The 17580-nt window shown below is 41.7% G+C and overlaps 1 protein-coding gene across 4 annotated transcripts in view; it reads left to right on the forward strand.

Annotated features, from left to right (window-relative positions):
* The first annotated feature begins 4863 nt into the window (after nucleotides 1–4863).
* Nucleotides 4864–17580, forward strand: part of THADA (THADA, armadillo repeat containing) — a 368709-nt gene continuing 355992 nt past the window's right edge. For 2 of the 4 annotated variants that reach the window (XM_019516368.1, XM_019516371.1), the window contains exons 1-5: nucleotides 4864–4905; nucleotides 6208–6305; nucleotides 8556–8647; nucleotides 11945–12039; nucleotides 13106–13236. In XM_019516368.1, the coding sequence (XP_019371913.1) occupies nucleotides 8572–8647; nucleotides 11945–12039; nucleotides 13106–13236 (302 nt within the window). In that variant the 5' untranslated portion in view covers nucleotides 4864–4905; nucleotides 6208–6305; nucleotides 8556–8571. Of the gene's footprint in view, nucleotides 4906–4962; nucleotides 5017–6207; nucleotides 6306–8555; nucleotides 8648–11944; nucleotides 12040–13105; nucleotides 13237–17580 lie in introns of those variants that run through there. The other 2 variants (XM_019516370.1, XM_019516369.1) reach the window with 2 other exon arrangements.

Below are 17580 nucleotides of genomic sequence, written 5' to 3' on the forward strand. Positions count from 1 at the left end.
TGTGGGCTGCACTGGGTGGGAGCAGGCAGTGCTCAGCCCCATGTGCAGCACCACAGAAGCAGCCACAGGCCAGATGCATCCATTGATAGATGCCTGCCCATGGGCTGGATCTAATCATTTGATGGGCTAGATCTGGCCCAGGGGTAATATTTTGCCTATCCCTGCTCTAATATGCATAGTAGTTTGGGGGCTTTTTTGTGTAAATTGGTATTTCTCCAACTAAACTGAGACAAACTAAAATTACCATTTGTTTGTTGTCAAAGTGTTTAAACAGCTCACGTATTCCATAGCTAATCACACGTGCAATTTCAGTTTTTCCTACTTGGCTCAGTACAATCTTCCATTTTTCCACTCACTTGCAGTGACTTCAAAGTATCCAAGCAACTTCTTTTAAAATGATTCATATGCTGGCTGGGTCATTTATCTGCTATACCTCCCAGGTTATTTTTTTAAATGGTAGCTACTGAAAAAAAATATGTTCAAGGAAATAAGGCTTGTTTGACTAGTAAAGATTTTAATCAATTTTATTTCCCCTAGGAGAAATAGACCTCGCTCATGTGAACTTTCCACATAGACATCCCTTAACAGAAACAATCACTTTTAAAACAAATTTGTTAACTTTTTCTTAGTTAAAAAGGACCTTACTAAAATACGTTGAAAATCCCTTTTACTATCCTGACTCATTATTTAAGAATATTTCAAATCTATATTTTTTGACAGGTTTGTTAATACAGATGTTTGTTTATTATTGTATGGATAGCACTTTCCTTTTAAAAATTATGTAAGTTGTATTTATTATATGCAATGAATATAGCAGGGGAAGTTTGGACTAAGAAAGCGTTGGGTTGATTGTGACTAAATGACTAGCAATGATATGCTTAGGTCTCAAAGGAGAGTGAAGGCTGTTTACCAGAGAGGTAATTCTTTTTTTTAAATCTGATATGTGGATTTTCTTTGCCTTCAAGACTAAGAGAACTGCAGTTAGAACTTTAAAATGGTGATAGGAAGGATGCTTACATAACTAACCATGCTGAGGAGATACTGATTTTCAAGATCACTTTTGAACTGAATTTGTGTATCATTTCTACTTGGTGGATAGAGCCATATTCAAATACCTGATGAGAGAAGAACATATTATTAAAGCTTGCATAACAAAAGACATGTCAAATTGCAGGAGAAATTAAGCCCTGTGCTCATGCTCCAGGTATAAGGGAACAAATTCTGAATCTTTACAGGAGGGAAACTAAGTCTAAAAGAACAGCTCAATATGACAACAGGCTGTCTTTCCAGTTCCTGTCTTTCCAGTACATGTATGCAATAAATCACATGGAGTTTAATCTCATACTTTTCAGAACAATTCTGAAATACGAGTGTTAAAAATCATGTAATCAAAAATTGTCAATTAAGTGAGTTGGCATAATGTGATTAGACAGAGTTTGAATTACACTTTGACTTCAGGAGGGGAGAGCAGGGGGGGTCTCCAAAAAAAATTAAACCGGTTCATTGATTAACAAGTTCACCTAAGTAAAGGAGCAATCCAATTGGAGATCCCCCCTGGTTATGATTTGCATATCTTACAGGTAGGCTCTCATCTCTTGGGTGGTGGGGGGAGCTCAGCCTTCCTCCCTCCCTCCAGCTGTCCCTTAATTTGTACCCTGTGTTTAGAAAAAAAATATTTTTCTTTTTTCCTCACTAATGGCACTAGATCTTAATGGTATGACATGAAATGTCAGGGGATAACTCTGTAGCTGTGGGTGTACTAAAGCTGTTTTTTTTCACCGTGGTTTTGTATTCCTTAAGAAATCTTGCAGTATGTGCTGAGATATCATAATGCATGTGTCCATTCTGTGTATGACTTGACAATGTGACTGGTTATGTCATTAAACAACTTTGGGAGCAGCCTATCTGACATATATGTAGAAACCACTGTTTTCTGCTCTTTTTCTCCTTATATATTTACATATTTCGTAAATGTTGTGTTTAATTAGCTGATTTGATTTTAATGAGGAAATGGGGTTGTAATTCTGGAGTGGATTTATATACTGATAATGTATAATGTTATTGTGCACACAAACATGCACATGAATTACTTTTCCGATGTGGGAAATATAATGGTTTACAGACCACCAGAGAGATCAGCTACCTTTACATGAGAACTAATGGAGATGCTATCAAGCCATAAGACTTCATGATCTGTGTAGAATATACTTCTAATGCTCTGCCTCACATCTCATGCCTACCATGACAGGTCTAAAATTCAGCTAGGTATCTGAGCCTTTACACAGCCATTTGGGAAACATTTTTGTCAAAGTTTAGATATTGTACACCTGATAATTGTACATATATCCTGATTCCAGAAAGATAGGTAGATCCCAAAAGTTGAATTGGAGAGCTTCTCCTCTCCTCCTTCACGCACAGAATTTTTGTATTCTATTTTAGTTTTTTAATAGGAGCATCCCCACAACATTCTTATATCAAGCAAAATTTTAATATAAATGATTAGGATAGTCATCAGTGATTGCTAGAACAAGCTGAATTTTTCTGTCAATGTCACTTGATGGAAAAATGGAACTGGAATTTTTGCAGAAAATATTTTTTTATTCAAAAAAGAACAAAATAATCTTCGTTTATGTGTTTTGTGGGGAAATATATATCCTGACCACCTCTAGGTAATGTCTTAACTTGTCATATAATGTTACTTTTTAAAGGCTACAACTTGCATCTCAATGACAGATAAAATTAATCTTTTTATGTAAAATAGTTTGTAATATTTGACAGGTGTTTTGAAAGCTTTGGATGCAAGTCTATATAAATAGCAATTGGTAGTAAAGGTTTTTTCTTTCTGCATATATGAAGTACAGTATATAAGTTGGTTTATAGTGTTCTTTTAAAGGTGCAATTTTTTAATTGTTTGGTGCCACAAAGTGGTGAAACTCTGTACTGCTATAAGAAAGCAGTTTTTATAAGATTTTTGGCACTTAGCTGTGAATTTACCCCATTTCTCCTATATCAGCAATATAGAAAACACTCTTCATCCTCAGAGTGACTCCTTTATGTTAATGGAATAAGAATTTCTGGTTTAAGATGCTTTTCTACTAATTTCAAATTCTGTCTCCAATACAAGTACAGCTGGCCAGACATTTTTGACAAAACAGATCATCATCAATAAATGCCACTTTATCAAAATCAAAATGGCTTAGAAGAACTTTTGATTAGTAGAAACCTGCTTGGTAGACTACTTGGGAACCTGAACTTCTAGTGTCTGCAGTCTGCCCAGGGTTGGAGAGTCTAGGACTTCCAGACTGTCCTACAGAACCAATAGCTTACATGAAGACTGAGGTTGAGCTACGAGTCTTGTAGATTGGACAGAGTACATTTTATTTTGGATATGTTGTATCAAAACATTCAAATATATTTCAGTATTCCTGCCCAGAGCAGGGGGGGTGGACTCAATCTTTCGAGGTCCCTTCCAGCCTTTAATTTCTATGATTCTATGAAAGGTGGCTTCTGCTTGCCTTTGCTGTTGCTGCATCTGCACAACATAACGCCTCCTGATAGCATAGGCACACACATAGAAAATAAAGGTTGGGCGGGACCTCCCAAAATCATCTAGTTCAACCTCCTTCCCAAAGCAGGAGCATCCTTAACTAGATCATCCCGGACAAGGCTTTGTCTGCCCCAGTCTTAAAAACCTCTACAGATGGAAATACTGTACTTCTGGTTGGCAGGTAGCTGTGGGCAATCTTCGGCACCAACAACATTTATAGCTGTACTTGCACTGTTCAGTGACAGGGCGAGGCAATGGGGTCCATCCCTTGGAGCCACGTGAACATGGCTTCATTAATTAGTTCTGCTGGAAGTCAGAGCCAGTTAGCCACGGTCCAGTGCTGCCTGGCTGTGGCCTTGCCAGTTTCAATTTGGGAAATGCCGTGACCTGCCTTTGGGCTGGAAGCACTGGAATTACACTGGCCTGGCCCCATGCCAGCGGTTCGTAATCTTTGGAGGCTCAGGGCAGCCCTCAAAAAAGGCCAGCTCATAGTTTTCACTCATTTTGACTAAGGAAAAATACTAGAGCTATTCTTCTGTTGCAAAATGACTCCGAAAGCCCAGAGCAGGGCAGGACACTTTTAACCCTGTGGATTCCTATTTGAAATCTCCAGGTTGACCTTGTGAACCGTGTCTGCACACCAAGCAGGGCTAACAGTGCGGGGCACTCTTGAAAGGCTGGCATGGCCCCCAGCACCCTGCTTGACACTCAGTGCTAGGGTGGCCATCATAGAGGACATGCCCACGGGGTTCTACTACTCTGGCCTCTATTGATACAGAACCCCACTCCTTTATGTCCTCTAGTTTTCCCTGCAAGAGAAGACAACAAAGGCATCCAGTTTTGTATCAGGAGAGGACAACCAGACTGTCCTCTATGATCGTCCTCTACTCAGCGCCCTTAGCTACACATAGCTCTGTCTCTGGCAGTGGTGTAACAGGACTGGGGTTCAGACCCTGGGCCCAGCTTTTGCAACCTCTTCATTAATATTTCCTTTTTTTTTAACCACTATCCTTCTCCAGCGCTTCCCGAGCGCTTTTCACTTAGTCTAAGCATACCCATGCTGGCAAACAAGCTGCCCCTTCCTCTAAGCCGGGGCTACCTGAACAGTGCCAGTCTCTTGTCATTGCTGGGGGAGGACACGGCCAGAGGGCGGCTACCCTTGCGCACGTCCCCCATCCGCAGCGCGCACGCACGCCACGCCGCCTAGCTTTCAGCCCGGCCTCCCCTGCGTCTCCGCTCTAAGACCCGCCTCTCGTGGCAAAGAGCACCAGCTGTCTCCTGATTGGCGGAGGCGGCTGTCGGTCACTGCCGAGAAACACCTCCTAAGTCCTGCAAGGTTAGGGACGGCCGCAGCACAGGTCGAGTTCGATCCCCTCCCCTCTTCGAACGCCGCGGGGCGACCCGCCCCCTCCCCCTGCACGTGGGTGCCGCGAAGACACGTGGCCACGGCGGGAGGCGGCCGGACCGTGGTGGGTAAGGGCTGTAGAGGGGGGCCCTGGCGGACTGCATACGGTGCTGCCGGCTGCAGGGCACAATGCGGCCCCCCCCCCCCATAAGGGAATGTGTGTGCTTCCCCTCGCATCTATTGCACAGCTCCAACCTGATGCTCTGGGCAGCTCGTACCACTTCTTCCTGGTATCAGCCTTGGGGCTGAGGGCATCCCCGTCTTCCCTCCCATCTTCTCCTTTCCCATTTTTCCCACTTCCCTTCCTGGGAGATGGGACCTGTTAAGTGCCAGTGCTTCCTATGCCAGTCTCTCTTGATTAGGGCTGCTAGCCCCCAGGATTGCCCTGGAGTCTCCAGGAATGAGATATAAATCTCCAAGAGACTGCTGAGAGTAACCGGGGAGATAAATGATAGGTGGCATTCATTACAAATAAATATTAAATGTTGAATCTGACTTATACAGTAGGCCACTAGGCTTTTAAAATGTAATACTGATGTGCATTTGCCATCCTCATGTAAAGTCTACACACCATCATCCGGAACTGATGTACGCTAGCACATGGGCATGTTTGTGTTGTGTGTCACGGGCGTGCTGGTGTTCCAGAAATCTGGGATAGATTCAAACAGAGTTGGCAGCCCTACTCATGATGGAAACATGGATTGAGGATTATTTTCCAAAAAATCAATTTTGTATTTACAAACAACAAAAGACAAAAAAACAAAATTAATTTTTGCGTGTGTAATTCCTGGGAGAACATGTTTCCTAACCATCTCTAGGTATTGTCCTAACTTGATGTGAACCCAGTGATTACATAAGGTCCTTTTCAGCCCAAAACTTCTGTGAATGTTGCTTTTTTAAAGGCTACAGCCTGCATCTCAGTGCCATGTGACCAGTTTTCCAAGAAAGAGACTGTTCTTCGGGCAGGTGTCTGAAGTTTAGCTCTACTAAGCCAAGAGTAGGAGGGGTGCCACCCACTCTCGCATTTCCTCCTTCTGATCCCAGTGAGTAGGGTTCATCCTACCTGGTGCCTGGGGACCTTTGCCTGAAATGCTGTCATTGATCGGGGTAGTGCCCGGAGTTATTTGCCATCTTGGTACCCACATGAAAAGGATTTTTAAAAAAGCTGCTGCAGGATGCTGGGTGGCACCTTCACTTGAGGAAGTGGAATTGTAAGTGGTGATTGGTTGTAAATGGGATATCAGATCTTTTGCAGGTCACAAGTTGGAGAGCTTGCCTGACGTTGAAGGGAGGGCCTTCACTCAGCAGCAGAGAACTCGATCAAGAAAAGTCTGTGGTGAGTGGAAGCCTTGTGTAAGTTCTTAAGATCTCCCGGCACAAAGGGTGGGAGTCTGCAGAGAAAAAAAAAGAAGTTACATTTCTGTTCTTTTTCCCTTAATGACTAAGCCAGCCTTTTTTTAAAGGACTTTCACAAATTAAGACCCATGTCCTCTGATTGCCATTCTGATTCCTTTCCCTGTTTGAGCTGCTGCTCTGCTTTTTACCCTGTGCTCTACTTTCTATCTGTTTACTTTTTATCTGCTGCTCTGCTTTGGGCTTCCTGCCCTGTCTGCCCCGTGCTGCCTGCCTCCTCCCTCATCTGCTGCATGCTATATACAGAGGCTGCCCAGGCTGGTTGTGGCATGCGTGCCACAGGTTGTCCATCCCAACCTAAAATGTTGCATAACTCTGTTAGAATATAAATGATTCTGTATTCTTTTTAATCTGTGTCACTGGAAAAGTGATTAGAATCTACCCAGGGGAACACTGCCAATCAGTTGTTATGGAAAGGTGTTCACAGGGATCAGTTGATAATCCAAGTCTCCAAAGTCCAGTTTGTAGACACAGAACAGGTGTGGCAGAAATGGTGGCAATATATTCTCCATGCTGCCTTGGTGAATAAGCCTGAATTCTGCCTACTCTTTCACCTGTCGAGTTAGTTTACTTGGTAACTTGTAGCTTAACAGCCTGCTAGACTTCATGAAGTGAGCGGCTGTTCACTGGGAGCCAAGACCACCATAGATTGTTTGACATAAACTGATACTAATGTTGGCTGAGCTCTCAATTGCTGACATGTGAAAGGTCATAAAATCATAGAAAATTAGGGTTGGAAGGGACCTCAGGAAGTCATCTAGTCCAACCCTCTGCTCAAGGCAGGACCAGCCACAACTAGATCATCCCAGCCAAGGTTCTGTCTAGCTGGGTCTTAAAAACCTCAAAGGATGGGGTGCCCACCACTTCTCTGGGTAACCACTTCCAGTGTTTCACTACCCTCCTAATGAGAAAATTCTTCCTAATATCTAACTTAACCTTCCCTTGCTGCAACTTGAGACCATTGCTCCTTGTTCTGTCATCTGGCACCACTGAGAACAGTTTAGCTCTATCCTGTTTTGAACCTCCCTTCAGGTAGTTGAAGGCTGCTATTAAATCCCCTCTCAGTCTTCTCTTCTGCAGACTAAATAAGCACAGTTCCCTCAGCCTGTCCTGAAGTCATGTCCCCCACCCCCTCACCATTTTTGTTGCCATCCCCTGGACTTGCTCCAATTTATCCGCATCCTTTTTGTATTGAGGTGCCCAAAACTAGACACAGTACTCCAGATGTGGCTTTGCCAATGCTGAATAAAGAGGAAAAATCACTTCCCTTGAACAGCTGGCAACACGTCTATCAATGTAGCCCTGTATGCCGTTAGCCTTCTTGGCAACAATGGCACACTGCTGGCTCATATTTAGCTTATTGTCCACTGTAACCCCCAGCTCCTTTTCTGCAGAGCTGCTGCCCAGCCAGTCAGCCCCAGCCTGTATTGGTGCATGGGATTGTTCCATCCTAAGTGCAGAACTTTGCACGTATCTTTGTTGAACCTTATGAGATTCCTTTGTCCCATTCCTTCAATTTGTCTAAGTTGCTCTGAATCCTAGCCCTACCCTCCAGCATATTTAAAATCAGCTTTTTAAAAATCATACTAGTACTGGAAAAAAAATACTAAGATATTAACTTAGTGCTTTTATTGTAAACCCATATGTCTTGATATTGGTAGGTTTTGAGACCTTGTCCAGTAGGTTTTGTTTCCCATTTATGTGGGTCAGCCTGGTCTGAAACATTAGTTCAGATAAGATTATGGCCAATTAAAATGTAGCACTTAATTCCTGCTGTCCTAGCAGTTTTTATCAGACTGTCATCCAAGGGCAAAGAGTACTCAGGTGTCATGGTGCCACATGCCATATAAACTGTCAGGTAGACAGGTTTTATGTTTTGTCTGTCTTGTACCCTGTCTTTAATTTGCAGCTATGCTGTATCTTGTCATTTCCATTTTGTGTTAAAAAGTCCTACTGAATTTTGTATGGAAAGCCTGGAATTCATGAGAGTGATGAAACGAAACAGAAGTAAACTTAACATTTCATGTGTCTTGTAAAAATGATTGTGCAGATTAAAATGAGGAGAAACAGACAGCATTAGGAGATTATAAAAAGCAACGCTAGTATCTCAAATAGGATGGTCTGTGGTTTAGTTATGCTTCTAAGCAGCACTATTTGAAGGCTTTAAAGTTGTAATACTTTTTTTTAAAGCAGATAATTCACCAAAATGGTTTTAAAGAAGAAAAAAGAAATCCAGGTGGATGCACTTGTTCTTGATCACAAGGAAGTTGAAAGACTTCAGTGTAAGTCTTGTTGTTCTTCTCCACATTTAACTTACATAGTTTTTCTTTTTGTCAAATTATTTGAATGGCTATTGAAATTGAGTTTTAATGCTTTCTCTCTGAGAATATTAAGTTCAAAATTCACTACAAAAAGTTATTAGTCTTCAAACGACTCCTATTTCATTCTTAGTCTAGAGCAGTGATTCTCAACCTTTGGTACCTTACGTACCCCCTGCCGATTGACAAGGTAGAAGTGAAACTGGAAGTCCCACCATGGCTCTTCTGGTTTCACTGCTGCAAGCTGAGTCTCACTTTTTCCACTGTGGCCCAGGGCAAAACAGCGTGTGTGGGGCTTCTCTCCCTATCCCCCAGCACACTGATGCTGGGGAGTGAAAGCCCCAGCACACCAGACACGGCTAGAGGAGCAGTGTCGGAACTTCCAGCCCGAGCTGGCAAAGACCAAAACGCAGCACCCACGTACCTTTTGCCTGTGTCTTGCGTACATGTGCCACAGGTTGAGAAACATGGGTCTAGAGCCTTGTGGCTGTTGGTCAGTAGTGTGATTGATGGTCCTAATTACAAATGGATCTTTCAGGAATGTGGTACAGATGCAGAGAGTTCCCAAGGAGAGAAACATTACTGAAAACTGACTTTTTAGCACCACAGTTAAAAACATGGAGATTACTGACCTGGGTCAGATCCAAGGTCCATCTCATCAAATATCACCATCTTTGAAGGGTTGCAGAACCAGATGCTTTCAAGTTGTGTAGAACTTCTTCTGTGAACAGATGCAGAATAATCTGCCCTCAACGTTGGGTTTTATTTTGATCTCAGATTAGCTTGAGCTCTGAGACCATGAGGTTTCATATCCCTTTCAATTTTTTAAAGTTCATTAGATAATTGGACATTGTTTTTACCTATGTAAGTGTCCAATCCTCCTTCAAAAGGCCTGGTTAAGTTTTTTGTTGTAGTGAGAAGTTTGGTTTTTGGAAGAATTTAAAATGGAGAATAAAAGCTCAAAGCTTTGCCTTTTTCTATTGCTATTCTTTGACTTTTGGAAAGGAAACAATTTGATATTAACATACCTTTTAGTTAAAAGCATAAGAATATGTCTTCTTTTCTCCGAAGCCCCTAGGTATAACTTGATGCAATACAAGTTGGAAATAAGGAAGTTGGTAAAGTGTGTTCTTCTATATTTAACACTATGTCTTTGATCCAACAAAGAGGAGCATCCAGATGCATCAGTCTAAATGTAGTTTTCTTAGCAGTACCGAGGTACATATGACCTGGGGCAGTGATTCTCAACCAGAGAGATACGAGATCTTTTTAAGGGTGCTGTGGGATACCTCTTAGGCCCCTGCCATACATTATATATATTACGCAATATACTGGTTAATTGCTCAATAAATTTAGAGTGGCCACACATGCAAAGTAAATATCACACTATAAAAATGTACATCCAGCTATAAAAGGAGCCAATGAACGACAAATTTAGTGCTTGAATGTGTTTAATAAGTTTATCACTTGTTTGTATTCAGCTTTAATTTGAACATGTGACAGGGCCCTCGTTATTAGCATTGTTAGGTATGCAAACACCTATATGTGATTCACAAGAGAAACCCAAAGATTTAAAATAGTGTTGAATCCCTAGGATGTAAAACGTTCAGGAACCTGTTGTGGTCTTTCTGAGTTTGTTGTAAAAGAATTGCTCTACCATTTTCCTATAGTCAAAAAATGAGTAAAAGCTGGAATTTTTTGAAGGGTGCCTTGAGTTTAGGCAGGGGGCACCTAGCCAGGGCAGCATGGAGCTTACAGTGGCAAGGAGATTCTCTGCCTGTCCCCATTCTGTCTTTTTGCACCAGGTCCCACCCACTGGGCTGCAAAGGCCCTGGGGGTGGGCAGCAAGGTGGGGAGCTCACACCCACCCCTCTCAGATCTGGGGGGCATGGGTCCCCGCTGCCTTTTTAGGAGTGCGTGCAGTGGCGGGGAGCCAGCTCCAGCCTTCCCATCCTCCAGACAAGCCATGTGTGGCCCTGTCCTGCTCCCTGCTGGGGCCCTGTGGTGATGCAGTGTAGCCTTGGGCCCCAAATCCCACGGATCACCTGACTGGGCAGTAGCCCCAGCCCCGTCCTGCCCAACTCCCTCCCTATGGGGGCCTCAGTTCCCGCCCCCCGCCAGACTTACCTGTGGGAGCTGCTCTCCAGGATGCCTGTCAGCCATGTACATGCACATGGTGCTCCCTGCCTGACTTCCCTCCTCCCAGCCCCTTGCAGACTGGAACTCTGCAAAAGAGCAAAATCTTGGTGTTTCTTTGCTAAAATGAAAAATCTGCATTTTTATTGGGTGAAAGGGAAAATGTGTGGGATTTTTTTTTCCTATCCCCCCCATTTTTTCCCCCATTTTTCCATGGGAAACGGAAAACCCATTTCCATCCTGCCACTGCCCCTCCCTTTCTTTCTCATTATTTGTTTTTCTGTTCGTGGGGGGGGGAGCGGGCTTTAATTAGAGTACCTCCAAGAGCCACTCTAATTAAAGTTCCTGGAACATCACATGCATCAGCATCCCCGTGCACCCCCGCCACTATTTTTCAATGTGGGGACAGTGATACACGTGATGCTGGAATCTGCTGGAGCACAGTAATTACTATGCTCCGGCAGACTCGATTAATTGAGTCTACCCTGATGCACTGGAATTACAGCACATTGGAGCAGTCTCGATGCATGTGTATAGGCACTTTGAGATGCTAGGAGCACTAAAATAGGCTCTGATATGAGTTACTCTGCATATCTTTTTAAAATAAAACCTGAGAGAGAGCTTCTGGTTCCATTTGCTTTTCCTTTATGCGCTAGCTTTTGTCAAGTTGAGTTTTTCTTTTTTGGTCAAGATTGATAATTTTCTTATAAAGGTTACATAAACTTGAATTTCTTTATGTGCTTTCAGGATTATATCTTTATATCTTGTAAAATGCATTTGTTCAGATAGATTTTTAAATGGATGTAAATTATTTTACAGTATAATAATGGACTGCTGTTGGGTTAAATGTTTGTCCATTTTATTCAGTGCAGTTGCTTTTATACTAAAGAATTGGTTGCCTATTAGTTAAGATCTGTACAGTCCACTGGACAGATTGTAGACTTTTACATGTTGGTGGTGTTAATCATGATTACGATGCAAGAATATTTAGTGTAGGAAAATAAAGGATAAAGCAATAGCTAGATGTTAAAAATATAAATGTTTGTATGTTTTTTTGTTCAGAGCTTTTCTTTAATCTTTTTAAGTCCTAATATAGAGATTTTATCTTTCTCAAATGAAACATAGCATTCGTAGATGTTGAAAAGCAAAATCTGGCTTCTCTGCTGTTGCACTGTGTACAGTTGCCTGATGGGATCCAGCAAATCCAGTGTATCAAGCAGGTAAGACTTTATTGATTACTGGTAAATATGTTACTGACAGTATATGATGATATCTGGGCAGATTTTTCAGCTGCTTAATGACAAAACTGTTTTCAGTAAGTAACATTTTATTCATTGGGGCAAATTGATAAGAAATAAGTAATTTGCCAGATGCATTATAATTTGTTATACTTTGGCCCCTGGCCGATGTTATACGATGTTAACAGGTTAACCAGTTAATTAAGTCTTAAATAGTAACCTGGCCACACGTTCAGGCAGTTATTGGCACTATAAAACAGAAAATAAGTCACACAATCCACAAGATAGGTGCAATAATTTTGCAGCTGGTTTTCATCATGCTTTAAATTGAATATGTGGCAGGGTCACTCCTATATAACTTGATGTCATCTGCATGGCAGAGTTCTGAAATGGGTCCCAGTGCAGTCCTGGGGCTGGGATCCACAGTAAGCTGGCCCCAAGACAGCACCAAGATTGTCCAACTGGTTCCAGAAGGATCCAGGGCTGAGACTGATAATCAGCTGATTGATCCAAACCCTGGGACTGTGCTGGTTAACTGGGTACCTGGCTTTCTATTTGCCGCTGCAGAGGGAGCCTGGGATCATGATCTTGGGTTCCCCTTGCATTGGCAAGCAGTAATGGCATAATTGGGGTCTAATTCCTGATCCCAGAATTGTGTCTTGCCGTACACATGTGGCATTCCTGGCAGGAGGCACAGTTGTTGGAATGGTGTGCCATTAAGTGAATGTATGCCAGAGGCCTTGTTTTTCCTGATGCTGAGTACTTTTAGCCGTTGTTTATTTCAGAGAGAGCCCTGGGTTTGCAGCAGTTTTGAGAAACAGGTAATGCCATGTCTCTGCCAAAGAAAAGGAAGAGAAGCAAATCAAAACATTTTTGAATTTTTAATGTTTGAAACGTGCAGGGTCGGGGAGGGAACAAGATGCATACATTTGATCTTTTTATTTTTATTTGATAACATTTTTTCATTAAAGGGAAGTTAATTGTTGTAATGTCTGAGGAGACAGTTTGTGTTTATTTAAATTTTGGTGTTCTGTTTTTTTGATTGCAGATTGTGCCTTTACTGAAGAAGATGGATGTAAATTCTTCATGTAATCCCATGGTTAAAAGCTGTTTGGATATTTTAGGAATAATTTATTTTTCACTGAGCACAAAAAATCCTTTGAAAAAGGTGTTGGCCAGGTAAATTGGAAAAACTGAAAACAGGTTTTCCTGTTTATCTAAAATTCTGATGTTACAGATTATTTCGTGAATCTTTTGAGTATATTATTTCATCATAAGAACTGACATTCCTTATTACTTTAACAAGGATGTGTGTATTGGGTTTTGTTCCTTAAAATTAATTGGCGTCTGTAGAAAAATTTCATTTCTGTTGATAGTTAAAACATGATTTATTTTTTGAGCACATAATGTCTTTGATATGCAGTAGCACACAGGTCTATTTCATGGTTTGAAATGGTGGAAAGTGAATATAAAGAATTAATGTAATTGATAGAACTTGCATATACATTAAGATAATTAAAATAAATGGAATTGAGTTAGACTATACAAACTGTTTCCATGTCAAAGACAAAACTTTATACCTAGATGGAATGCCAATATTCATACTATACTTAGGTGCCACTCTACAGGTATTATTGCATGAATTTTGGTAATTAATATAGCTTTAATGTGTTTGAGATCAGTTTATAACTGATTTAATTTCATGCACCCTATTGTTATCCCTCACATTATTGAGCTTAGGTTCCTGCATGGAGCTATGTAGAATCCTATTGATATTTGGGATTTGCAGAATTGGAGGTTAAGGGTGCTTGATTCCTGTCATGCTGGGATGTGTAGCCGGATCTGGGGCCACTTGGGGATTGAGGTACCAATCGGGGTCAGGAGGCGTGAGAGGAAGAATCCAGGTCAGGAAACCAAGTCATTCTGAGAATGGGGTCTAGGAATGAGCTGAGTTAGGAAGCCAAGAGATCAAACAGGGAAGCAGAGTTGGAAAGCAAACCAGGTCAAGAAAAGTAGGGCATTTATACCACATACCTTTTAGTTCTCAGATGTGCTGGAGATCTGACTCTTCGGAGTAGACTTGATTAATTGAGTCTGCTTCACACGGGAGCTGACATGCATGGCGCTGCACCACTTGCAGTTGCATAAGTAGCAAAATGTGCATCAGCATGGAGAAAATGGCGGTGGTACACTTTTGACCTAAAACACCTTTGAGTTGTTTTAGTTCAAAAGCACACCACTGCCGTGTTCCTCAACCATTTTCAAAAGCACCACCACTGTCAAAAGTGCCCGGCGCTGCAGCGTTTGCATATGTGCAAATGCCCTGAGAGAGTGAGCAGAGAGCAAGCTGGAGGGAACAGCAAAGCAATCTTAGGTCAGGTTGAAGCCTGTTGCCTGGACACAGCCTGTTCCTGTATAGGAGTTTTATATGGGGGAAGTGGAGGGTTAGCTGACCCTGACCAGCCTCTCTGGTAACAGAGTGGGTAGATTTTGCTGCAGGCTTCAGGACAGCCCTACCCAGTTTGAGTGGTCAGCTGTGGGGTGGCAGGCCTGGACAAGTGGCTGTGTTGGCTCCTGATTCAAGGCTGTAGCCTGACAGTTGTTTAGTGAAATGTGCATTGATTGGTCTAGGATCAAGCAAGCAGAGAAATGTAGCTGTGCATATCTTTTTTTAGTATCTGCGGTAACTCTAGATGCGTGGGCCTGAAGTATTATGCAGCCTGAACTCTCATTGGTGTTAGTTAGGAATTACAAGGTGGGTCTCGTTTCTGGTTGAATGACAATGTTTGGCATATGGAATTGATGCAGCAGTGATCTAATGGAAAAAAGAAATCTAGATGAAGTCCTGGCTTCATTGAAATAATTGGAATTGCCATTAACTTAATTTGGGATTTCGCCTCTTAGATCCATGGTGGGGAAGGGACAAGAGTAATATTACAGAGCAAGAAGCTCAAGGATCCACTGGAAGTAGCAGGCTCAGAAGTTTGTGTTGGGATATATGCATTGGAAATATCAAGAATTAAAAAATTGGGTTGTTTAAACAGCAAAGAACGTAGAGATGGACACTACTTTTAGGGGTCTGTTGTCTTGGGATATAGGCAGATGTGACAATTGTATTATTTGTCAAAGGATACTGGTACAAGCTGGATGCAGTGTTGTATCTGCATGATTGTGTAGTAATACAAGAGTAGTAAAATGGCTCCCTCATTAAGCCTGATTTATTCACGGCCCATTGGGCTGATTTAAGCTAACTTATATTGCTGCAGGACCATGCAGATCTAAAATTTGGAGTGTAAAAACAGTCCTGAGCAGCAGCAGCTCCTCTTGCCTGGTTAAATCAGCCAAAATGTGGATTTAGTTTTGATCTCTCCTGGATGATATTTACAATACTTCATGAGAACAGCGAAGTACTGCAGAGTATTGATTTGGATTCATTTTAAAAGCATTGAAAAAAAAACAAGTAAATGTGGTGGGGAAGTACCTTAGGTAAACAGGACTGGAGCTCAAGTTTGATATACATGTGTTTTGCTTCCTTTACTTTTTATTTATTTATTTACTTTCTTTTGAATTTGCTCATTATATTAAAGACTGTAGATCAGTGGCTGAACCTTGGCTCCGGACAGCTCAGCTCCAGTCCAATATTGGGTGGAGAGCTTAGGCAGTGCGTTGGTAACAAATTTTTTTTTTGCTTGTTCCCATGTTAGGACCAGGTTGTAGAGGGGTGTGCCCAGGCTAAGCACCTGAAAGCTGCCATGTGCATGGAGAAGCAATGGCATTGGTGTTGCTCCCAGCTGCATAGCCCTGGTGCAGCTCCTCAGCACCGTGCTGTAGTGTGGACAAAGCCCCTGCAGCCCCACACTGCCAAAATGCCCCAGTCTGTGGGCTGGATGGAGTGGCTCCACGGCTAGATTTTCAAATTGAAAACATTTAATTTGTTTTCTACAGACAAGCCACATTTTTAGTGGTTTTGTTTGAGTTTTAAAAACTGTTCCTTCCCATTTTGAGAACCATTGCACCAAGTTTAACATAGGGGAAAAGAAATCTTGGCCAGTTGAAGCCAAGATTTGGGCTGGTAATGGGAAAGCTGGTAGTCATGCAGTCTAAATAGAATGTGTCATTGTGAATAAAATATTTTATTAGATTTAAATTAATAAAGTTAAGTAGGTCATTGTCATGGAAAGTAAATATTATGCAGTGCAGTGAATTCAAAATAAGGAAACAAGGGCAGGGCTTAATCTAGTGGGTGTGTGTTCTAGTGCAGCCTCATGGTATTTGACAAAACTATTTTTTTAAGGGCATATTACAGAACAGTCAGAAATAAGGTATTAAGGCTGGCAGGCACTAAATATTTTGGGTTTAATATCCTGGATCCCAGCATGTAATGTTAAAACCGTGCCAGGTTTTCCTCAACAATGCTGAGTGGCTGGTCTCAGGATGTTTAATTTATGTATGTATGTATAAATTTATTTATTTTACTTTCCAAGAGGGTGACGGAAGTTTGACAATGCTGACCCTTTTGATATGTTGAAACATGGAATAATGGTTCCATGAACAGTTCTTATCCAATACAGTATTTTTCTAATTTGTTCTTTGGACATCATAGAGTAATTAATGACAAAAAGCCGTGTTTCCGGAGAAGTTAAAATGTTTCCTTATTTCTTTTTTCTGTTGCCCAATCATTGTTAAATAACAGCTTGTACACAAGTGAGCTCAAGTTCACAAAGGCTTTTGCTCTCTGTATAAAGTCTATGAGGTGCATATCTACCATACCATATATCATTCTGTAGACATTGTTTTGTGGTTAATTGGTGTTTTTTTGGGAACGCTTGCATGTGAAACAAAGATGAATATTCTTCTTCTTCTTTGTCATTTACCTGTTGGGTAGTACTTTAGATGATTCCAGCAAATGATTCTACTTTTTTTGAGAAAAATCTGCTGTGTAAGGATGCTCCTTTATTTCCAAGAACAGTATTACAGAAAAGGCACACGTGATGTTAACAAATGGCACTGAACAAATAAACCATGGCTTTGCACAATCCAAAAGCATTCCCTGGAGACAAGCAAAAGAGTGGATTGTTGGACCCTTTGGGAACTGGACAGAGACTTGGAAACTGAGTTTGAACTAGTGGCATATCCAAGAAGTTTTTCCCTCATGTGGGAAGTAGGACACAGAGGCTGCTGATGGATGTGAAAAAAACCCAACAGTGCTTTACTGGAAGAGGCAGTGCATTAGTACAACTTGGCTCCACAGCATCTGTATAGATTGGGCATTTCAGTGGGGCTTTTTTTGTGCTTTTATCTAATAGCTGATTCAATCAGCTATTAGATAAAAGCGCCAAAAATGTCCTGCTGAAGCACTGGATCTATACAGATGTTGGGTGAGCTGGGTCTAACTAACGTGATGCCTCTTCTGGGCATGTGCTGGGCTCAGTGTGGGGGCATGTTGAGTTTAAAGTAAAGCGCTATTTAATTTTAATTTTTTTTTGACCTGTGAGCAGGAGATGTGATCAACCTTATGTCAAG

Source organism: Gavialis gangeticus, unplaced genomic scaffold (genome assembly GCF_001723915.1).
Source record: "Gavialis gangeticus isolate Ggan-Ray unplaced genomic scaffold, GavGan_comp1, whole genome shotgun sequence".
Classification (NCBI taxonomy): Eukaryota; Metazoa; Chordata; order Crocodylia; family Gavialidae; genus Gavialis; species Gavialis gangeticus.